This window comes from Prunus dulcis, chromosome 1 (genome assembly GCF_902201215.1).
Source record: "Prunus dulcis chromosome 1, ALMONDv2, whole genome shotgun sequence".
Classification (NCBI taxonomy): domain Eukaryota; kingdom Viridiplantae; phylum Streptophyta; class Magnoliopsida; order Rosales; family Rosaceae; genus Prunus; species Prunus dulcis.
Genome location: NC_047650.1, coordinates 40,893,808 through 40,917,671, shown reverse-complemented (window position 1 = coordinate 40,917,671; position 23,864 = coordinate 40,893,808). Strand labels below are relative to the sequence as shown.

General features: G+C 36.9%; 3 protein-coding genes across 5 annotated transcripts; 1 reads left to right on the top strand and 2 right to left on the bottom strand.

Moving 5' to 3' along the window:
* Positions 1–7,313: 7,313 nt before the first annotated feature.
* On the bottom strand, positions 7,314–13,629 carry LOC117613676 (probable serine/threonine-protein kinase At1g09600). Of its 3 annotated transcripts, none has more exons than XM_034342260.1 (8): positions 12,176–13,629; positions 11,536–11,820; positions 10,599–10,916; positions 10,023–10,250; positions 9,174–9,271; positions 8,489–8,603; positions 8,115–8,402; positions 7,314–7,898 (listed from the first exon to the last, which is right to left on the bottom strand). In XM_034342260.1, exons 1-8 carry the CDS (start codon positions 12,662–12,664, stop codon positions 7,770–7,772), a joined length of 1,950 nt encoding a protein of 649 aa, XP_034198151.1. In that variant the 5' UTR covers positions 12,665–13,629; the 3' UTR covers positions 7,314–7,769. The 3 variants fall into 3 exon arrangements, with proteins under 3 accessions (XP_034198151.1, XP_034198157.1, XP_034198162.1); XM_034342266.1 differs by having other exon boundaries at positions 8,115–8,399; XM_034342271.1 differs by having other exon boundaries at positions 12,219–12,298.
* Positions 13,630–15,228: 1,599 nt separating this feature from the next.
* On the top strand, positions 15,229–17,823 carry LOC117620063 (cyclic nucleotide-gated ion channel 1-like). Its single transcript, XM_034350157.1, has 6 exons — positions 15,229–15,702; positions 15,866–16,075; positions 16,214–16,506; positions 16,597–16,708; positions 16,840–17,088; positions 17,347–17,823. The coding sequence occupies exons 1-6, from the start codon at positions 15,277–15,279 to the stop codon at positions 17,821–17,823; spliced, it is 1,767 nt and encodes a 588-aa protein (XP_034206048.1). The 5' UTR covers positions 15,229–15,276.
* Positions 17,824–19,795: 1,972 nt separating this feature from the next.
* LOC117615536 (11-beta-hydroxysteroid dehydrogenase-like 5) lies at positions 19,796–23,622 on the bottom strand. The gene is made up of 5 exons (XM_034344636.1): positions 23,280–23,622; positions 22,307–22,499; positions 20,895–21,115; positions 20,495–20,659; positions 19,796–20,338 (listed from the first exon to the last, which is right to left on the bottom strand). Exons 1-5 carry the CDS (start codon positions 23,460–23,462, stop codon positions 20,027–20,029), a joined length of 1,074 nt encoding a protein of 357 aa, XP_034200527.1. The 5' UTR covers positions 23,463–23,622; the 3' UTR covers positions 19,796–20,026.
* Between the last annotated feature and the right edge of the window lie 242 nt (positions 23,623–23,864).

Here is a 23,864-nt window from a genome sequence, read left to right as displayed (position 1 = left end):
ATGCAGCATCTTCTCTGGCAGTATTTGTCGCCCACGCAGACGAGGTATCCAAAACACTGGATTTCTTCACAGACAAACAAACAGACAACAAGATAAATAAATATTCCCACTTGCCTCGTCCACACTCGATCCTTCTTCAAAATCCCAATCCTCTGTTTCCATAACCCAAAATTAAAGCAATGGCTGTATTTTCATTTTTCAATCAAATATGGCAGCACCTACATAGCAATCTTTTCCTGCTTCCTCTTCTCTTCCTTTCAATATTCATTTTGTTTGCACTTACAAGATCATCCTCGTCAAGTGGGAAAAACCAGAAACTCAAACTGCCACCATCCCCACCAAGGCTGCCTTGGATTGGGAACCCCACATCGCTCTCTTCGAGCTCTCAAAGAAATATGGTGGATATCTTCACAGACAAGCTTGCAGAATCATCATGACATACCTCTCATCCACACCATAATCACTGCCTCGGCATGAATTGCCAAGACTGCGGGAACCAAGCCAAGATAGACTGCTCTCACATGAGGTGCAGAACTTGCTGCAAGAGCCGAGGGTTTCAGTGCCAAACCCACGTCATGAGCACTTGGGTTCCTGCTGCCAGACGCCGAGAGAGGCAAGAACAATTCTCTGGTCTGAAACAAAACTCAACAACAGGATCCAAATTGTTATGTTCTTGTTCACTAAAATGTTGGAATTGACTCAAATTTGATGGCATGTGATTTAGCAACTATTGTTGACTTTGCTGGCTTAAATTGCACCCCACATGTGTCTTCATAGTTGCTGCCAGAAATTGTGTCAGCCGAAAGTGTTGAAAGTTGTGGGAGAAAGAATTAATTTTTCTTTCTTTAATGTCTCTTTGGTGGGAGACAATGCATGGTGCAATGATGAAGGATTTTTTCTTTTTGGGCTAGACATCGCGTGGGTTGGCATGTGGTCATTACCGAGGAGAAGGACATCCGAGAAGGCTAAGCTCCCTTGTTGATTATTTTATTATTAATTTATACTATTTAATACAGATTATAGGTGGAAAGTATTTGATTTGAGAGACAATCATGATGCCTTCTACAAGCGATAATAATATTATCTACTATATTATTTGATTGTGGTGTTGATATGAACCCACAAATAATTAGTTTTATTTTATCGCAAATTTACCTTTACTTAAAGTATGATGTGGAATTAACCCTCATACTTTATGAAATTACTTTACTGCATTTTATTTATTGTATGGTGTAGGTTTATTACCCATACGACAGTATTTATTTAAAAGGGTGGTGCGGGTTTATCGTCCACGCCTTTACTGTCATTTAAATGTATGGAGCAGAATTAGTGCCCATACAAGCACATTTACTTTATCGCAAATTTACTTTTACTTAAAGTATGATGTGGAATTAACCCTCATACTTTATGAATTTACTTTACCGCACATTTAATTTATACAACAGTATCTATTTAAAAGGGTAGTACGGGTTTATCGTCCACGCCTTTACTTTTATTTAAATGTATGGAGCAGAATTAGTGCCCATACAAGCACGTTTCCTTTACCGCATATTTACTTTTATTTAAAGTATGGTGCGGAATTAACGCCCATACAGCAAGTAATTTAATTTATGAATTTATTTTACCGCACATTTACATTTATTTAAAGTATGGTGCGGGTTTATCGTCCATACCAGTAATTTATTTACCAGCAAATTTATTTTATGGATTAATTGTGCTGTATGATGATATTAATATGAGAGCTGGCAGTCTCTCCGGTACTGTATTTGTAAACATGTGATTGGACTTGAGGGTCCTTGATCCCTGACATGTGAATAAGGACCTGGAGTTCATTAATGATGTAACAGTACCGTATTGATTCATAGTGCCGTACACATGGATGATAACTGTACTGGCAGATGTACTGTACACATGAATAGATATGTATTCATGACTTGATGAACAGTACTATTCACATGAATAGTGACGTATGCATAAATATTAACCATTTTGGGTAAACCGTCACTATATACAAAAGGGTACCTGCAGTTCCTTAAATTCATGAATGAGCAATTAAATGAGATGCCAGAAGTTCCTCAAAATATGGACAATTATGTAAGGACTTGAAGTCCCGAAATATGTACAGAAAATTGTAAAAATGTCCATACCATGAGAATATGTGATTTTGACCTGAAGTTAAAAATCTAACAGTGTTGAGAACCTGAAGTTCCAACAATTAAATGGACAACCCTTGAGGTATTATTGCGAATTGTGGTACACCACATATTTCTTTGGCATAAGAGAATGATGAATTTAATAAAGTTCGATTTTGTTATAATCGACACCTCAAGGAAGAAATATATTTTATGAATTCCGGTTGTTAAGAATACATCGCCAAATGGATAATATCAATATAAACCTCAAATGATGTGTTGAGACTCCCCACATATTTTATTATATCTGGGTCGGAAGCTCATGGATCCAAACATATGAGAGATCCTGAACTTGAAGTTGTGGGTATATAGTAGTTAATGCTCTTCACTACTATATTGCGATATTATCATGGCTTTTACTCAATTTATATTTCATGTCCATTTGAAAAGGGCAAATAAATTCTGAGTTTGTGTTTAGCCCAGGCCAAAAGTTCCCGGCTACCATGCGATAAAATATGAAATTTGGGAGAGACAATGTGGTTATTTGAACCTATAAGGCACAAGGTTCCAAACCGTCATTTTGAAAAGATGCAAAAACCACATGTGCAAGTTTAAGAACGTGCGCAATTATTATAACAGGAAAGGAGCATATAATAGATAGATTTTTTCCACCTGCAATGAAGGTGCAGGCCCTGTAAAATCTATAAAATTATATTATGTTCTGGAAGCCTCTGAAGGAAGAGGACGGTGCCTCTTCAGCCTAGCCATGAGCCTCTCATGGTCTCCCAAAATTCTTTCATTTGAGACCTGCAGCATGTCTAGCCTTCTCAGTGTATCAACAGAGTATGAACTCACCAGTTTCAACAAGGAATTATTCTCTCCTTTAAGTTTCTCAATCTCCTGTTGAGACTCATGAAGCAGTCTTTGAAGAGACGAATTTTCAGTTGTTAGCCTCTCAACCTCGTTTGCTCTAGCACGCAAACGATCAGCCATGTTGGAAACAGAAGCAGCACTCTGAATGCTAAAAACCATTGAGTCATCAATAGCCTCTTCCTCAGACCTCCCTGCCAACAACATTTCATCCATTGGAGTAATGAAATTCCTAGCTACTATGACAGCAGTAGCATCATTCATCATCACAGAATCATTAACTGTGAGATGACGATTTTGAGATACAAAGGATGGACGCCAAACTTTGGCGTCACTGGTTGTTGTGGGAGCATCATTTAAATTGAAATAATTTGGGCAGGAAGAAGAGGAAGCCATTTTAAGAAGGCTTGGAGAAAGTCTTACAAAACTAAAGTTTCAGAAAATGAAGGAAGTTGAGTTGAAACGCAGTTGCTCCAATCAAGTTTTGCTAAGGCAATATCTATAGACAAAAATGTGGCAACATTTCCAGGATCCCAATATCTTCTCGAATCCCCATATTATCTTTTTCTTTCCCAGAGTCCAAAACTTCACGTGGCCTCTGATAATGCCTGTCGGCACTTTCGGCGCTTTCAAGTGTTATTTTCGTCAAAGCCGATCTTGTTTTACGGATTTCACGGAGCTACTTTTTCAGAAGTATCCCGAGAATCTCGCAAGTTTTCCTATGGTTAATTTGAAAGTCACCGGTTCTATCTATTCATTGTATTTGTGTATAAATGTGTTACTAACGAAATTTCCTTTACAGAAGACATCCAGTTTACTCCATACCTAGTGATGCCATATCTACTTGTTTTTCTTATCAGTAAGCACTTAATATGCCTGAGAAGCAAGACTATCTCTGATCATCCATTCAGGAAGCAAGACTATCCCTGATCATGTTTCTGCAAGATCAGGGAACTGTGAAGGCGGCCTTATGCTCTAATCTCCTGAGGTCCTTCTAGACTAGGAAAATTGAGAGCTTGTTGTCTGCTCCCACCAGCTTCTTGATTGCTTACCTTATCTTGCAATCAATATCACAATTTTTTTGCCTTTTTTCTCTTTTGCAGCTCTCTGTTCATAAGAACTTTTATTTCTTTAGAACGAACATCTGAAGAAAAAAATCCATGAAGTGATCCTAACTCTGAGGGTTATTTGTTTTTTTTTTTGACAGAGAGAAGAACTGTGACTTTTGGTTCTGCAGGATATAACTCGATCATCAAGCACTACATTTACTAGGCCGATACGAGCTTGAATGATACTTGAGAAAAGTTTCTCCCACCTAAGGATGTAAGCAATACTTGTGTTATTTTATGCTTATATACTTATTTGATATTTTATCTTGAAAGCTAACCAAATGGGGAGATAAGTCCGTTCCAAAAGAATGGCTTGTATGTATCCATGAATTATTAATGCAAATTTTACAAATTGCAAGTTGGATACATTGATAATCCACTGCACAGATTAAAGTCCCATAAGAACAGAATATGGGTATAGCAGTGATAATTATGATGCACGCCTGTTGCATAGCAAATGATGTGGATTGAAGTCCCGAATGGACAATCCTTTGACATGTCAATATTGATATTGTGCACGCCTAATGCGTAGGAAAATGTATGGGTTAAAGTCCCAGAAATTAATTGACATGTATGTATTAATCTGTGGCATGCCTGCAGCAGACAGATATATGGGTTCTAAATGTTCCAACTCCCTAAATGGAGATTATCCATGCCCTACTATAAAATAACGCTCCAATGGAGGTTATAATCCACATTCTCACATAATAAAAGCCCCCTGCAGTGGCTTGGGTACCCAAAAAGCAAAGAAATGCTTATAATTGATGCATGCGCATGCACATGAGAATGGTGGAATCATGAATTGATGAATGACAAATTTTGATTTTGGAGTAGCTACTCAAATCATCAATGGGCTGTGTTGATTGGAACCACGTTCAGTTATTAAATGTCGACAATATCATTGGGCAAAATGGACTGAGGCAATTCCATTATAGATGAGAATGAACGTGAAAGAACAAACCCACAGTACGAACCCCAAAAGATGTTAATATTAAAAGTTATACTTGGGTGTTCGGAATAAAAGGGAATATACCTACTTTGTATGACACAATATTTCTGGCAGAAACAAGGAATGTTGGGTTTTCTCCATATTTTCAAAATTCAATTGTGCCCCTCCTTATTGCACATGGAGACCAACATGTTATCTCTAAAGGTTATTAAAGGCACGGAGCATATTGCCAGAAGCGTTCCTAAAGATGTATAAATAGCTAGGTTAAAGCTATATAATGTGTCATAAAGTTTAATCCCTTTAAACAAAATCCTTGATAGGATTGAAATTGCATGAAGCAAGTCCCTGAATGACATGTGCCCGAAGCACAAAATCCGTACTCAATACTAATATGCATAAATTGCCTCAGTGAGTACATTAATATGTTTGCAAACACATTAAAGCTTCTCAAGAGTTCCAGAAATATTTGTCTAGACTGAAATATCAAGCATTATGCCAACGAGATTATTGCTTATACTAAGAAAGTATTGAAGCATTTTTATGCGGATTATTCGTTGGACACTTGAAGGATTTTCCGGAAGTATATTGGACCGGACATCGTATTTTCCAGATAGAGCTCAACTCCATCATTTTGGATGATGTGAGGCATATTTGATGCTATCTAAGCATAACACTATATACGGGCATATTTTTGAGTGAAATTATAAATAGCCCAAGTGTTATTAGATATGCGGACTCTGGAAATCTCTATAGTCGCTTACTAGAAACAGCTAGTCATGAAGTTTTCAGGGAGAGATATTCATCAGGGGGAGCATGGTATTAATAAAGACTTTCATACACTGTACTCTTTTTCCTTCATCAGGTTTTTATCCCACTGGGTTTTTCCTGGTAAGGTTTTAACGAGGCAGTGTCGCTCAAGATTGACTCACAGAAGCAGTGTCAACTATGATATTCAGAAAGATGATCAACAGTATGACTTCAAGATATTATGCCAAGCACCAGGGGGAGCGTGCTATCAATAAAGACCTTTACACATTGTACTCTTTTTCCTTCGTCCAGGTTTTTATCCCACTGGGTTTTTCCTGGCAAGGTTTTAACGAGGCAGTGTTGCACCCGTGTCAATCTACACAGAATTTTATGTTCCACATGGTTATGTACTCTTTTTCCCTTCGACCAGTTTTTTTTTTTTTTTTATCCCACTGGGTTTTTACTGGCAAGGTTTTTAACGAGGCATATTCCATATCATTTGTGGTCTCCAAGGGGGAATGTTGTAAATTATAAGGTGGAGCCCACATGTTGGAAGGCTTTGCCTACAAATAGAACACATCCCTCTTGTAATAGTGAGAGATCAAAACATCTAGAATGAAGAAATCAGTTTCTACATTTTTCTCTGTCTCAATTCCCTCACCAATTTCTCTTTAATTCACAACAATTGGAAATTTTTTAAATAGTTTTAATTGGCTTTTTTCCTTTCAAGTCTTTGTTTCATGCATTTAGCTTTCATTTCTTCATCTCCCTCCTCCCCCTCCTTTCTTACATATACTTCCCATGCATTTTAGCTACAAATAATAATGGTAAACTACATTCTAATCACTATGTTAGAAGGCATTTGATTCGGACGTTTCAATTTTGTCAATTTGGTTTCATTGTTTTATTCCATTAACAGTCCGAGGATAATTTTTTTTTTTGGGGTTACCCTAAGTTTAATTTATGGATTGGTCTCCTCTCTCATCAGCTCCCTAAACCCTTTCAATTCCTAACATTTCTCTCTAAAATGAACGGACTATTTATCAAAAGATACTAGCAAAATATAACGTCCTATAGGTTAGGGTTTTTCTAGCGCCGCCAGTCTCACAACTAGGGTTTGTCAGCTTTGTTGCTTTGGCGTCTTTCCCATTACATGAACGGTGGGAAATACTATAGGAGCCTCGTCCAGTTGTGGTTGTATTGCTGTTTTAGGATTGCGGAGGGAAGCTTCGAGTGGACGATGGCGGTGCCCCATATTTGTCTCATTATTTGTGGATGTTAATAGGTTGTCTTGGAACGTGGTAAAAAATGATTTTATCCCTACAGTCTGGTGTCACATTAAAGATATATTTGAGATAACTATTTTGTTAATTTTTTTTTCCCCTTTTAGATAGGAAGGAAAAAAATACATCTTCTAATGCTGCTTTCCACAGCAAGAGTAGCATCGCTGGAGTTGATCATGTTGCCTCAAAAACTGGTTATTATTGCGTACAAACTGTTGACAGATTAGCCCAGAATGCATATCAGCACGTAAAATCCAGCGTATTCGTAACTTACAAGAAAACTGAATCATGAAGAAAAGAAAATCGATATCTTACAATGTACATCAACAACATCCGTCCTCTGTACAAGGCGAAAGCCCGAAACCTATAATTGTTGAGTAACCAACAAAAAACCCACAAATCCTTATCGCTTCTCACTTCAGCGGTACAAAAGAATATATCATCCACCCCATACATTGCTTTTCATTTCTGAATATATAACTACGTTCATCTTGGTTCAGCCTCCATGCTAACATTTCTCATTGGCTTTTATAGTTCACTAGCAAACTTGGCAGGTGCAAGTGGCTGTTTTTGGTGAGCAGATAGCATGGTTACAAGAGAGGCAGCAGAATAGCGACTGTTCAGGACCACCGATGTCTTCCATGGTTGTTATCAAAGTTCTCTATTTGGTCTGCCCCTGTCAACGCGCCCGTGCTTTACGTACAGCCTGTTGGATTTGCCTTTCATGCTCTTTGAGCATGTCTTCAATGTTTCCTCCTGGGGGCACCAATGGTCCAGAGTAATGGATTCTGTTTTTGGGTACATAGCCCTGAAACCATACAAATAAGGCGGTTCATAATTCAAGAATACCGTTATATCAGAAAACAAGAGTACAAAAAGGAAAAGGAATTTGAAAAGGGCATATGGGCAAAATTACAAAAAAGATTGCACATTCTTTAGTAATCTATGCCACATTGTGTTAAAATGGTCCTGTCTGATCCCTGATTAGTTGACAACATTAGAAGAAACAAAATCAATTCCTTACCATTCTGGAATCTCTGATATACACTCTTTCATCCTTCTTATTGGAAGAAATAAAAAAGTCTGCTCCAGCTTGAGGCTTGTGAGATTTCTGTGTCCTTAGCTCTGACTTATGTAGTGTAGAAACTGTCTTATTCAATGATGATTCTACTGCACTAGGGTGTATCATTGAACTACAATGCGAGTATCCATTCTGCCTAGCTCCTCCGGATGGTTCCATTGCAAAGCCAGAGACACTGTCTCGTTGGGGCATGTACTTGTGACCTGTGGTTTTCAGGTTTCTCTGTCCCTGCTATACTTATGTTAGCCAAAGTGAAACTCAAAATATCAAGTACAAGAATTAATTAATGGGTACATGTGTTGAGCCATTTATAATACCTGCAAAGATGCATCTCCCTGAGCATTAAACTCTGGTGTTGGCACTGCCTTGGTATCTCTTGAACTTCTTCTAACAGATTCAGTACCACGTCCTTTAAAAGCATCTACTTTTCGCCTGAAATATAATAAGAGATCGAATATATAAGAGTCGAGGAACTTTGACAGCATCACCTTTTGAGAAATGTTATAAAATTTTCTTCTTACTAATCTTAAAGGAGACAGATGTTTTTAATTTAAGCTTCACTCAGAAAACTTATCTCCAAGCAAAAGCTGGGAGGGATTTGGAACCTAGTAGAGTTATATATCTATAGTGACAGCTTAGTTACTTTCTTCTGTTATAAATCATCATATCACCATCATATATTACAAAAATGGGTTGAGTAAAAATATCCAAAATTCACACCTGCGTGTCAGTAATCCTAGAAGCTATAATTCTAAGTGCCAAACAAAGCCTGCCTCAAGTAAAAATAATTAACAATACTTCTAATACTTCTACTTATTCATTCTCTCCCAATATACTATCAACTTATCAGTTTAGGGAAAGGATAATAAGAGGAAAATAAACTGAGAAGTACAATATTACAACTAAAACTGTGAGAAACTAAAATGAATAAGATTGTTAATATTTTCTTATCTTCAATATCTACACGAGACTCAAAGAAATAGAGGCCTCCTGGAGATGTACCTTTTTTCCTCATCCCGAAGCTTGGCATCAAACTCCTTGCTTGGAGGATATTTTGGTAGATTTGATGGATTACAAGGTAGTGGCTGCGTAGTGAAGAACTGAAATAAACATATCCAAATTAAATTAACAATATTTACACTTGAACCACATTCATAAATGATATCAAAAGGATATTGACAGGAGCAATGAACAAAAAATCATTTTCCATGTTTGCAATTTTTTCAATTTTTTCTAAATAATTGGTTAGCTATATAACAAGTAATATACTTTTCTCTTCTTGACTAGAGGTAATATTGGTTGCGTAGGTTTTAATGGAAAAATGAACTATACCAAGGCCTTCTTACAGTTCAAACAATTTCTCCAAAATGTGGTCTACATTGGCGTGTATGATAACCCAGTTAATTATACAATTCGGATATGCATAAGAGAAACAACTTAAATGTATTTCAATAATTTCCTGCCAAGATAAGTGATCCTTATGCCTTTGTCATTTCCCTCAGCTCTTGACAAAGTATAGTTTTTCTGTTACGCAAAGTATGAGAAAAAGTCAGATATGGGACGGAACTTTTTTTCTTAAGTAGCCGAAGCCATATCCAATAAGCTAAAGAAAATATCTCTTCAATTCTCAGAACTTCATTTAGTCAATAAATTGCTATTCCCAGAACTAAAGACCATTGTTTTCCTATGAAAACACAGAGGACATGAAATTTCTGGAAACTATAGGAACAATTGCATGATATAATATTTTCAAGTTGGTGAAACTAATGCAAAACCAGAAGATATATAGCATTAAACAGCAGTATGAAGGCATATATGGTTTTAATATTAAAAGAAGAAACTCGAATTTACCTCACTGCTAAGTGCCGAAGCAGCTGATCCCCGCTTCTCTGGTTCTATTGAAAGGAGTCTATCAATAAGAGCCAAAGATGAAGAAGGTAACTCTTTGAAAGTGTCAGCAATACGACGCTTGTAAGGTTGTTGAGGTTTGAAACTAGTTGCATGTGGTAATTTTGTTTTCTTCCAGAAGTCCTCAGACGGTGAACCACAAAGCTTAAAAATCTTATGCATTTGTTCCACCTGAAAAATAACAAATATTAACTGCCACTTAATACAACAGATTTGATTTTACAACTATTACTAAATTTATGTAAGTTATATAAAAACTCAAGAGAAAATTCAGTTAATGTGTAAAACATTTACAGATAATTTGTATGCGCAAATATATAAAACTAGAAGATATGAAACTTATTGATAACTTATTCTCGAAGAAAACCCATGCAGAATAAATTGACTGCTCTATAAGTTTTGGCAATTTTTATCATAAACCAAGCAAACAAAAGGAGAAGAGTAACTCATGAAACTAAGAATGTAAACATAACTCATCATTACAAATTGTCATTTGATTTATAGGAATAACTCCTTTACCTCTGTTCTACCAGGCATGATAGGCTTTCCAGCATACATTTCCGCAAGGATACAGCCAGTGCTCCACAGGTCTATAGCATCTCCATACGCAGTGGCACCAAGCAAAAGCTCAGGTGCCCTAAACCAGAGAGTTACAACACGACTAGTTAATGGCTCCTTTTGACCAGGCTCATAAAAGGTCGCCAGACCAAAGTCACCAATCTTAAGGACTCCGTCATTGTCAAGCAGAAGATTTGAACCCTTGATATCTCGGTGCAGGACACCTCGACTATGACAGTGTTCAAGTCCAAGAAGCAATTGTTGCATATAACATTTAATCTGCAATTCCATCACATGAATTATAGTTTAACAATATTTTGTTGCAAACAAGTATTCTTCAGTTTTAAAATAACAGTAAAAGCAGAGACAAAATGGCATTTCAACGGAAGAAAAAGGAGAGTACAGACAACATAACAAGTTCACAGAAATTCCAAACATTAGTATTGCTTGAAATAGCATTCCTTTGACGGAAAATTGGACGGAACTGACTTCGAGGATGACATTGATGTGCTACATGAGAGGATGGGGATGACATTGATCGACTTGAAAGAATAAGGACGAAAATGATATGTCTGAAATGGTACAGGGACTACTCATGATAAGAAGCCGAAGTAAATAAATAGACAGACGAGAAAGGTACAAGAGAAGAAGGGGCCCCATCTCTTGATTTCACTGAAATATTTCCCAGGAAGGAAATAGAAAATGAATTTGATTGTTTCTCTGTTTGGTTACAGAATTTGATAATTTCAATCTTTAACATTAAAAAAAGAACTCATTATACTCAATTAGTACTTAATTCATAGGTAAAACATGTCAAACCATACAACCTGATTCATTAAACAAATAATGGCCACAATGAAAATCTTTAAATGTTTGAAAGCAAAACAAAAGTGCGTACCTGAGCTTCTGTAAACTTGTTGCCGCGTGTTGCTGCAAGACCAGAAAGGTCATGCTCCATATACTCGAAGACAAGATATAAACTGCATGACACTCTTGAAGTGACTAGCCCTTCGAGTTTCATAACATTTGGATGATCAAGTCTTCGTAAAATATGGATTTCTCTAGCCATAAAGCGAACACTTTCCGGGTCCATATTTACAAATCGTACTTTCTTCAGTGCAACAATTTTACCAGTTTCCAGGTCACGAGCCTTGTATACACTGCTATAAGTTCCTTGTCCAATCTGCAAAGAAAACATTCATTGGAAATGTTAAACATAAGATGGCTGAATTAATAGTCAACTGGACAGCTATTTCACCCTGAGACAAAAATTCTGCCTACAAATACAAACTAAACCTGACATAAATAATGTACATACGTCCCAAATACATAGACGGTAATTTTATATCAAATGTAAAATACACAACTACAAATATAGACACACAAAGATGCACATGATGCTGTTCTATCTTAAACATTCAGCCCATGCTGAAATCCATTTACCAGTCATTAACATTATCTTTGAAATCACATAACATGTCATGACATAGAAACCACAACAGAATTGAAGCAGAGCAGGCATAGCAATTAGAACTAACTTTGTCTAACTTCTCAAACGAGTCTGCCCGTCGAGGCACCCACCCTTTGATAGCATCTCCTGCAACCGAAGTTAGCCATGATGGCCATCCAGCAGCAGTTTGTTCTCCTTCTGCACCATGTGGCATGCTCACTATCCTAGACATCACCGTTTGCTTTTCACTTGCTTCCATATCCATTGTTGCCCATCTTTGATGATTAGAATTCCCAGGTTTTGAGATGACTTGGCTCTTATTAGGATCTTCATCATTAGCAGCATTGCTTCTCCTATTGGCTCTTGAGGCCGTGTTTGATAACAAGCGCACTGACCCATCAGCACCACCACCACCACCACCACCACCAAGACCACTTACTTCGGCTACAAAGTCATCTCTCAATGATGGGGTAGGAGCAACCAATTGAACCGAATAATCCTTCAAAGGGTGTTCTACCGTGTCAGTATCCTCCACCTTTTCCTGTTCTGAGGCTCCTTTTGAACAAATGCAGCCCATAGTTTTTTGCGCCTCCCAAAATCCCCTGTTTCCAATGCTTCCAAACTAATCACCCCTTTTGCAAAATATGTGAGTGAGATCATTAATCAAATATGTTGCCTGCATTACCGGGGAAACCCAAGAGTTTCCCTTCAATCCATCATTTCTCCTCAAATTCTCAATATGGGTATCTCTTTCCACCCAATAAATAACCTGAATTCACATAGCTAAAGCCTTTTGATGATTATTGACCCTTACCCAGATACCCAAATTCCATGGAATTTCAGAATCCGGGAAATGTGAAAGGAAAGGCAGAAAGAAACCTCTATATATCAAAGAATGTGGCAGAAACCAGAAGGTGTGGAAAATCCAATCTCAAAACCCCAATGTCAAAGCTTTAATGTATAGGAGGAAATACAGATAAATTTATATATACCCAAAGAGATAGGAGACCCAAAAACCAGACCAGAAATCCCTGCACCTGAAAATGAAGAAATGAAGTGCTCGTGGATTGCAGGAGTTCTGGCTGGGCTGCCTGGCGTTTCTGGGTTTGCAGATTTTTCTGTTTGTTTTTTCTAATTATCGATTAATGTCCTATAAAAATAATAAAAATTAAACTGCCTTTGGTTTGTTGATTGTGAAACCAGGAAGTAGGAACGGGAGGGAGGAGAGGACATGAATGGAAAATCCAAAAAAAATAAAAAACAAAAGAAAGGAAAAAAACAGAGGGGAAAAAAAAAGAGGGTAACGTAGTGTGTTGTGATTTGGAGGTTGGCAGAGAGAGATAGAGATTTGCGGGCGTACATGGCCCCGAGAAACGCGAGGGACCGAAGGTTTTGAGGACTTGACAGGAAGGAAACTCTTGACTCTGACTCTGACTCTGACTCTGACTCTCTGTTTCTGTTTTGGAAGAGAGAGAGAGAGTTGCAAAGAAGAAGAAGCATCCATTCAGATAGGTTGAGCTGAGAAGAAGAAAGTGATGGAGGAGTGAGTGGAATTTGGTTTTTGCTTTGCTTGCATTGCATGCTGTATATCAAGACGTGCGTCGCAATATGTCTTTGTAGCTTCCACCTTCTAACATGCCACGTGGCCGCAAATTTATATGAACAATTTTTTACTCTTGACATGCATTGCATGTATTTAGGCTAGCATTTATAAATTTCAAAAGGTGTCATGTCTAAGGTGGAATTTCAAACCGCCAAACCGATCGAATCGGACCGAATTCTTGTACCAAATTCGAATGTTAGTGCCTAGGGAGTTTTCGAACCCCTAATTTAGTACATCCATCAAATTATGTGAATTTTTCCGTCTATTTGAAGGATAACAATGTTAATTTGGATTTATATATAATTATTTTCTAAAAATCAACAGTAAATACTATGGAGTGACTAATTTGGAACACTGCAAGAGTTGAAGGACCAAAATAACTAAAAAAACGAGTTTAAGGTGCCACATTCTGCTCTGCCACTCCTCTTAGCACTTTGCCCCATCTTTATTGAAGCTCCACTTGAGGTACTGCTGCCATCTATCAGTTCTTCTCAACTTGAGTTCAAGGTGTGTGAATTAATGTAGCAAACCAATTCCAGAATTCCCAAAGTGTAGTTCATAAATTTTTTTTACTTTTGTTGACTTTTCAAATGCAGTCAAAATTAATTATGAAGTTATAATCAAACAGAAATTTTTATCTCAGACATCAGCATCTCCTTTTGTGGAAACATATATATGTTTCGGTTGGGATCAGTTTGTAGCCGGCACAACCACTTCGTTGTCAAAGTCGCCTGCTATCCACAAGTGTAGAAAAAGGTACCTGCAAAAATTTCACATAGGAATAAACTAAATTTGCTGTTGTTGTTGATACTTGGGGACAAGGCAATTACAACCATAGTCGCAATTTTCTTTTGTTGTTTTTTGTTTTGTTTAGGCTAAGGATCAAAACGGCACTAACTTATTGTTACATTTGTTTTTCTGCCTAAGCCTTAGTACTTACAAATTTTCTAATTTCCTAATGAAATCTTAATTGATATAAAACTTGTCATTGCATGTCGTACAATTAATGTATTTTCTACTACCTCCCTGCTTTCCTCCATGTGTACAATGGCGTCCGGTAATAACGTCCAGACGTCTACATAAGAGAATATTTGTATATATAAAAAAAAACAATTATGTAAAGTAAATTGTGAACAATGTTTTTGTACCTTGCATGCTTGAATTTAGTTCTATCAAGAGTTCAGAGGCAATATATAAGGATGAAACAGTGAAGAGGATATTGTATCACAAAGAAGCTTCAACTGTGGACATCCCTGAAATAACTTTAGTTATGAAGCGCTCAGAGGAGAAAACCTTTTTCCTGAGGTTATTAGTTTCTCACTCTCTAATACTATTTGTCTTCTTTTGAATTTATTTTGTATCAAGTATCTGACTTTACCATTTGACAAGCCAAACATCTAGTTATTTTCTTGATGGTTGTAAGGAAAATTCTTGTTGTGTCAAGCCTTCATTAAGATGCAACATGTTTGTGATCACAATGAAAATATATGATCATAATATTGCAAATTTTGAATTTCGGGTTTGTCTTCTTCAGGATTTATCCAGAAACTGCTCTGTCTTTAGAAGCTGCAAATGGAAAATCTGCCATGAAAGATGGAGAACCTTGGGAAAAATGGCCAAATTTAATGAAGGAAATTCTTGATCCACAAGGGTCGTTCCTTCCAATGTGGAACAAGTTATTTATAGTATCATGTGTTTGTGCAGTCTCACTGGATCCTTTGTTCTTTTACATTCCTATCATCGATGAGGATCGCAAGTGCCTTGGATTGGACCAAAATTTGAAGAAAGCTGCTCTTATTTTAAGATCAATCACCGACCTATCTTATATAGTGCACATTATTTTTCAAATTAGAACACTAGTTAAAGAAGTTGACACATCTGGGGCCTCTGAAGCATCCAAAGTAGTTTCTTCTAAAGGAAAGAAACTAGTTAAGGATGGTTTGATTATAGCTAAGAAGATTTGGCGATCCTGCATCCTGATTGACATTTTATCTGTTCTTCCCCTTCCTCAGGTAAGAGAAGCCTTAAATTGTAGTATTTGCTGCATGGAGGCAGCAGATTATGACAAGAACAAAGAAATTGTTGACCAAATGTGATAAATTTTAGATGGTACCTTAATTTACTGAACATGTATCACAACTACTCTGTTGGCTTAAACTACTGTCACATGTGCAGGTTGTAATTTTAATTCTCTTTTTGAAAATGAGGGACTCGAGATCTTTGAATACAAGGAAGTTCCTGAGCTCTCTTGTTTTGTTGCAATATGTGCCCCGGGTTCTTTGCATCTACCTATCGTGTAAGAAGCTTAACAAGAATCCTAGCATGGAGACTGGAATATGGGTTAAAGGTTTATTCAATTTCTTTCTCTATATCCTTGCTAGTCATGTAAGTTTCAGTCTTGGCTTCCTAAAATTTGCTTTAAAGTAATATTTATTAAGAACCCTAAATCTTTGCAGTTACATTGTTTCCCTCCTCTCCCCAATTTTCTGAACTTTCTATAGCTAAAGTTCGATGGTCAATTAGGTACTCGGAGCCTTTTGGTACTTGTTTTCTATTCAACGAGAAACAGCTTGCTGGCAGTACGCTTGTAGAACAGATGGATGTGAACCTAGTACTTTTTATTGTAATGACGATACATCTAGAGACGTAACATCTAGAGTAACATTTCTGAATAAATTTTGCCCTGTAAACCCACCAAATGCAACAACATTTGATTTTGGTATATTTCTTGAGGCCATTCAGTCTAAGGTGTTGGGGTCAAAGGATTATCTAGATAAGTTCTTGAATTGTTTCTGGTGGGGTTTACGGAATCTAAGGTATGCATAAGATTTATCTGAACAGAATTTTCTTAACTGGTTTGTTGGGGCTGTATATATATATAAATTTTTTTTTTTTCATTTTGGCAGTTCTCTTGGTCAAAATCTCCAGACCAGTACCTATGCATGGGAAAACCTCTTTGCGGTGTCTATTTCTATAATTGGCTTGCTACTATTCTTATATCTCATTGGAAATTTACAGGTTGGTGTTGGAATAAATCTCTATTGTAAACTTTTTCTTTGGGGTTAAAATTTTTTCTCTATTGGATGATCAGTCTCAGCATTAATGGTGTTGACATGAACTAACGAATTACCTTTCTTGTTGCGGAACAGACCTATATGCAGTTGTCAACTACAAGATCAGAGAAACTTAGACGGAAGATGAAAATGAAAGATCTCGATATAGAATTATGGTTATCTAAAAATGGCCTCCCAAAGGAAATGAAGACGGTGATCATGGAAAACTTACTACGAAAGCTTGAAGAAAACAAAGATGTTCATGTAGAGAATATGCTCTCTATTCTTCCTTTGGAACATAAAAACAATATCAAGTACCATCTCTGCTTGGCTATCCTAAAGAAAGTAAGTTATACACTCCTCTATCTATCAGAAAATTCAGTGCCTCTAACTGATAATCTAAACCAATCATGTTACTAGTTTTTTAACATTTTTGAACAACGATTGAGACTTCGTTCAACATTGGCAAGAGAAGTATCACTTGACTAAGAGTTAGTTGGTAATCATGTCAGTAGATAAGCAGTTAAAAAGACTTTAATTCGAGTATATATAATAATCATGTTCCTAGTCATTTGATTATTACCTATACATGCATATATATAGGTGCCAATGCTTCAAACGGTGGATGAACAAGTGTTGAAAGTAATCTGTGAGAATCTTAAGCCAGTCATGTATACTGAGGACATCCATATTATTCGAGAAGGGGAACCACTTGATAAGATGCTCTTCATCACGCAAGGCATTGTATGGGACTACACATCTAATAAGAGTAGTGGCTCTCCCTCAAGCACTCGTCTTCTTGGGAAAAATGATTTCTATGGAGAAGAACTTTTAGATTGGGCATCAAAGTTTACCTCCTTTTCCGACTTACCCATCTCGACCAGAATTGTCAAGTCTCACACAAAAGTTGAAGCATTTGCTCTCATGGCCTACGACTTGAAGACTGTTGTCTCTAGGTTTTGGTGGCATTTCAACAAGGAGATGCAAAACTCTCAAGAGGAGTTATTGGCAGCAACTTCCATTCAAGCGACGTGGCGTGGTCGCCAAGCAAAGAGGGGGTCAGCTATCCTCCCCCGTTAATCCATGAAGGTGGGAAATCAGAAAGTTTTAGTACCCCGTTCTAGTTTAACTTTAGCGCCTCACACGTCCAATACTTTTTGTTCTTGGATTCAACAAGAAGTTTAGCCTCATATTGGTATTGTTGTTCTGTGAAAATAATCCCTATATTGATATTGATGTGTTGTGAAATTAATCCCTTTTGGATTTGCGGTAAGAAAAATCAGTTGTGAAGGAAGTTTGTCGTTTGTCAATTAGTAAACTACATGGTTTCTAGAGAGCCCCAGTTGATCCAACAAGAAAATTTGATGAAAAAATGGAAGAGAAGGAAAAGAAAGTGAAGCTCTACACTAGGGAGAATAAAAGAAGGGGAACGCGTAAGAGAGAACAAGAGATGTACCTTGATGCAGGTTAAACAATTCTTCCAATATCAAGTTGCCCATAAGAATCGAAAATACCAAAAATTTTAAAACATGGTGGTACTTTTCAATCACTGTAAACGTTAAATCTAAATCAAGTTAGTTGATTACCTAATTGATTCATTGGTGTCTAGAAATTTCTTCTACCAAAACAAGACTTAACTATTTCATTAACTTTCCCTTGAAAGACAGAACTTATTATGAGATGTTTACTCATCATATACAGAACAACTACATTAAGAGTGGAATTCAAGATCCCATTATTAAGTTCCACAATCCAAGTAAAGAATTTTGTATCTATATTTTTTAAATCAATTGCCAAACACCCACAGATAGGCAACACTAAGGGACCTGCAGGTGTTAATGACAAACTGCCTACAGTCAAACATTTGTTCAAGAAGGATCATAGTTCATGTTCTATAGTTCTACTTACCTGAAGCCAATTTTCCACTGCTGTCGCATTTGGCATGGTTGCACTCATCCCAACAATTTGCAGACCATGAGCAGGGTCAGCGTTACAACTGCTCATACCTGAACTTTCTCCACTACTTGATTCAGAATTGCCTTCACCAGCTGTGTAACGAAGTTTTGTCAACAAAAGGTTCCAGAAGATAACCCATACTTGGATCGCCAACCCGTTAATAGTTATAAGAATTAAAGGCATTCAAATAAGTCCACCCAAAAAGCAATTACCAAACGAAAACTAAGCAAACTGAAAAAGAAAAAAGCCCCAAGAAGGAAAAATAATAAACTTAAAACAATGCAAAATAGGCTAGTTATACTAAGCAATTAGCTATTCCTAAGAAAATTTTATAACCAATGAAAAATTAAAGTAAAAAAAATTAAAAATTAAAAACTATTTATTAAGTAATATAATTTTTGGAGTTAATTAATTACTCAATAAAGAAATAATAATTAAAACATAATTACTAATGAAAATAATTAAATAAGGCTAAGATATTATTTAATTACAAAAAAGAATATATAAAAACTATTTATTGACTTGAAGAAACTATTTTTATATTTTAAAAAAAGAAAATGATACACGTTTGAATTTTAAATAGTATAGCCGGGCTGGTATACTCTTTAAATATACGAATTTATTTTAAGCGTATAGCCGGGCGGCTATACCATTTAAATATTGGAATTTATTAAAAGCGTATAACCGCGAGGCTATATTTTGTGAATATTTTAGTGTGTAAACAGTATAGCCGCACGGCTATACTATTTAATATTCAAATTTATTAAAAGCGTACAGTTGTGAGGCGATACTTGTTAAATATTTTAATATATAAAGAGTATAGCCGCGCGGCTATACTCCTTAAATGTTCAACTGTATTCGTCTATTCCCTTAAAATATTTTAATATATTCACAGAGTGAGAGTATAGCCGCGCGGCTATACGCTCATTAAATGTATTTTAATACGAAAAGTATTACAAAAGAATTATTTTTAAGCAAACATACTTGTGATACAACAGAACAATTAAGCAAACATATATAACACTCTCGTCTACTATCAGAAATGAGAAAACAGAAAAACAAACGACTACTCTGTCACATCCTTCACCTGAGCAGGAGAATTATTGAAAAACGAAGAGAACATGTTGAAAGCACTCTATTCATATCAATCTTAAGATCAGATATGCTCTTTATGGAATTTATTAAGCTGATCGAAAGAGTTTATTACATGAACTACTGAATTCAATAACTGTGTTCCTACTCTCTAAAATCTCCGTGACGGCTAAAGAACACAAGTTGAACAAACTGAATATCCAGATAGAGGCTAACAACATGGCTATTTTCCTTGTCATTCCATTTTAAGCTGCTGGGGACTCTGGGGGGCGAATGTGCTGGGAAGTTTCCTCGGAGGCGAGCCTTCGAACAAAGGCCTTCCATACCCTTCTGAAATAGGCCTCCCAGTGCCAACAAGGGAAGTCCTCCTTCCGCCATGTGTTGGAAGAATCAGGCGGAACGTCCAATTGAGAACCTTCGGTGCAAACACCCGGTAAAGCAGGAAGATGTCATACCAGCTTGGATACTTAACATACGCATCTCCTCGACAAGCCCCAGCTACAATCAATCTTGCAAAATCGTCCACAGGCCCACCGGTCACATGTACCTACGACAATACAAATATATCTGTCATCATACATGATACCATAGTAAAAGTAGTGTTTCTTTAATTAGCAGGTCTGCTCCTGGAATTAAAACTAGCTAGTCCAATTTAATGGTGTGTACTTCATTGGGCCAACATAATGAAATATTAACAGCTTACCTCCCTTTCTTCTTTCCATTGCATTTCGGCACCCTCCTCTACCATGAACTTGCCTCTTGTCAGTTCACTCCCTATCCATCCATGAGTTGCAATTGTTATCCCTACCTCATGGTCTACTTCTAGTCTGAGTGTCTCATAAAAGTTTACCAGAGCTGCCTTTGCTGCCTAGTGATCATTCAAAGCACAACAAAAGGACACTAAATTAGTTTCACAGAGAGCATTTGATGGGTTACTATAGTAGTACATATCACATGCACTTTTTTATTTATTCTAATTTGACAGTGAATACGATGTTTGATATTTGTGACTCAATAATCATATCTCTAGCAATATGTGGAAAATAACTTATTCAACTTTCCCACAACAACATGCAATGCCTGATTTATTAATGCATACTCACTGCATACAAACTCATTCTCGGCAGGGGTAACCAGCTCTCAACTGATGCATTAACAATGATCTTTCCATTGGTTTGACGTAGGTGAGGAAGAGCAACATTTTTGGAGTTCTGTGCATTCAGTTTTGCAATCCTTACCAACAAATGGGGAAAGACAGTGGTGTCTGTAACTTCCTCGAAGTAGAACGTATGTCCTAAACTTACGGTGTTTACCAGATGATCCACTGCAAAATTGGACACAAATTTAAAGGGTTGAAACAGAAAAATGATGATTTTGTTTTTAAACGTGATTCTACCTGGATGACATTTACTTTCAGAACAGACATGCATGAATGCACTAGACCTTTCTGACAAATTTATAACTTGATCATAAAGATTGAAAGAGACAAAATTGACTGCCAAGAAGACACTGAGTGCATTTGTTTCACAAGCTGAACTATGCAGTATTATATTTGCAGTTTCCAACAATTCAATGCAATCCTATTCCTATATAACTTAACCGAGAATACTGATCCTTGAATTAATCATGCTCAGTAGAGTAGTTTATCTTGCTAGTGATGATCAGCTGCTGTATTATTTAGTACAGCAGTTGCAGCAGCCATGGCTGCTAGAAAACCACAACTGCTATTGAAGCAACTGTGTTTACCTTGTGCTCAACACATAAAATTTACCAATAGACGTTGGATACCCAGAAGTATATCCATACAGTTGCTGTCTTTGGATATACAAATGTGATATACAATCCCTATTGCACCACAAAATTAATTAAGTGTGAATTACAGGTATCCCATAAGGCTCCATAACTGATTCTATCTTAGTGGAATTCTATCTCAATTGCTTGTTGCGTGACAGTAACTTTCGTAGTTGTAGGCCCATGTGATACACAAACGTACTGTACTAAATTACAGCTTAAATTTTATGCAGAAAAGTAATAGAGAGAGAGACAGAAAAAGAGAGAGGGAGGAAAGGCTTCTCATTGAATTTTGTGTAGATAGTATCATGTACAATTGAGAGACTATTCTAGAAATCTCAAAGATGCAATTATGTTACAGAAACAGCAGATGGCTAATGTGTATTGATCTCAGCCGTTAACATCATTCTCTTTGAGGGAATATACTAATGAGCTGTTCTGGTGTGATAAGAAGTTTGTGGGTGAGCTAATGAGATAAATGTGCTGAAATGTTGTGTAATGTTATCGAAACGATGCAGTCATTAGTTTTCATGCTCATGAATCTATACCACCTCTGTGTTTTCAATTCATCATTATTACCATACTATGGCATTGACACTATACTGTACATATCACTCAAGAATATCTACAATAATTTGTTACTGTGATTGCAAGAATAAAACTTTTGGTAGTAAGAAATATGGCATTTTCAATTACCAAACTTGTGCCCAAAAAATTTGAGTACCTCGCCCATAGAAGTTTATGGTTTCATTGACGAATCGCCTACATTCCTCTTCCTTGACAACATCTGCAGCTACAATCATGACATGCTTTGCACCCATATGCCTTGCATTCTCACTGATCAGTCGCAGTCTGTTGTCTCTTCTTGCAACTAATACAAGCTTTGCCCCCCTCTTTGCATATTCATATGCAATTTGCTGCAATCATAGGCATCATGCACTTAGAAGTTATAACCACTATTATCAAACTACCAAAATCTGTGATCTAGTGCGTATAATTCTTAAAACAAAACAAGTAACGTTGGGGGAGGGGAGAGCGAATCGAATGTAGAACCTCATGTGTGTGAGTGTAACTGTTTTTTACCACTTGAGCTATTATCAAAAAGACCTAGGACAACTAAATTGGCTAAAGGATGGGTTATATCAACTTTTTACCACGGACCAGGATAGGGCCGATCCATAGGACCTTGTCCAATTGAATAACTATTTATAACTCTCTTTATTTTTTGTAAATGTGATGGTCTGAACTAGGGGTTTCTCACACTACAAAGGTGAAATGGGGTTCCAACCTTAGATCACTGGTATGCAAGTCAAATCCTTTTCCACTCCGCTACACCCTGTTGGGGTAACTAATTATAACTTCAATCTAAACAATTCAAGTTCCTTTTTTTAGACTGAAATAATTCAAGTACTTAATTTTAAAAAATCTCTAAATGAAATGGAGCCAAGCTAGGCCGACTTTTTCTAGGCCTCACCTAGTGGCCCATTTAACTTTGGGCTAAGAATTAGGTTCCGGCTTTGTAAAATAGTGCCCAACTCTTGTTATCAATTTACAATGATCACAAGCAATAAAATTATAAAATTAAATATATATAAATAAATATCAGGTTGAAAAATGTTAGAAAATTATCCAGATTAATGGAAAAAAAAAAAAGCACAAAAATAGGAAAGTTGGAGGGCTGAGAGAGAGAGACTTACCTCCCCAATGCCAGAAGAAGCTCCTGTAATTATAACCACTTTATCTTCCATAGGTTCACTGTTGAACGTATTGTAAAGCCACTCACAACCAGTGATGAAGGTCAATGCTGGCCAAGCAAACGCCATCATCACTAAACTTGCCGGTGGCACAACCCAATTCAGCACCGAGTTCAACAAATCCATTGTTTGGTTGGTTCCCAAAAAAAGCCTCAAAACCCACACCCAAACAGCTCTAAACTATTAACTACAACAAATGAACACAAGAGAAGGGCTTTGCTTTTGTAACTGGTGATGATGATCCAAACTAATAACATGAAGGAAGAGATAAGATCAAGAGAGAGAGAGAGAGAGAGAGAGAGAGAGAGCAGTGCCGCAGTGCCGCAGTGGCAGATGATGATGATGATGAACACCACAATCGATTACATGGAATGAGAGGTGTGAGCACACGTGTTGGTGGCAAGCTCTTGGGGTGACGGATGGAAGAAGTTTTGGATTTTCCTGCATGAATTGCTGTACCGCTACAATTGCTGTTTTATGAAATGTACCTCCATGCTGATGACACCTGTTTACTTTAGTTTTCAATTT

Coding starts and splice junctions, on each gene's coding strand:
- LOC117613676 (XM_034342260.1), bottom strand. CDS start 12,664: ATGGGCTGCATTTGTTCAAAAGGAGCCTCAGAACAGGAAAAGGTGGAG. Junction 10,917..11,535: donor ACAAGTTTACAGAAGCTCAG/GTACGCACTTTT, acceptor ATGGAATTGCAG/ATTAAATGTTATATGCAACA. Junction 7,899..8,114: donor ATATCAGAGATTCCAGAATG/GTAAGGAATTGA, acceptor GTATGGTTTCAG/GGCTATGTACCCAAAAACAG.
- LOC117620063 (XM_034350157.1), top strand. CDS start 15,277: ATGAAAGATGGAGAACCTTGGGAAAAATGGCCAAATTTAATGAAGGAA. Junction 15,703..15,865: donor CTGTTCTTCCCCTTCCTCAG/GTAAGAGAAGCC, acceptor TCACATGTGCAG/GTTGTAATTTTAATTCTCTT. Junction 17,089..17,346: donor GCTTGGCTATCCTAAAGAAA/GTAAGTTATACA, acceptor GCATATATATAG/GTGCCAATGCTTCAAACGGT.
- LOC117615536 (XM_034344636.1), bottom strand. CDS start 23,462: ATGGATTTGTTGAACTCGGTGCTGAATTGGGTTGTGCCACCGGCAAGT. Junction 22,500..23,279: donor CTTCTTCTGGCATTGGGGAG/GTAAGTCTCTCT, acceptor CTATGATTGCAG/CAAATTGCATATGAATATGC. Junction 21,116..22,306: donor CATAAACTTCTATGGGCGAG/GTACTCAAATTT, acceptor CCAATTTTGCAG/TGGATCATCTGGTAAACACC.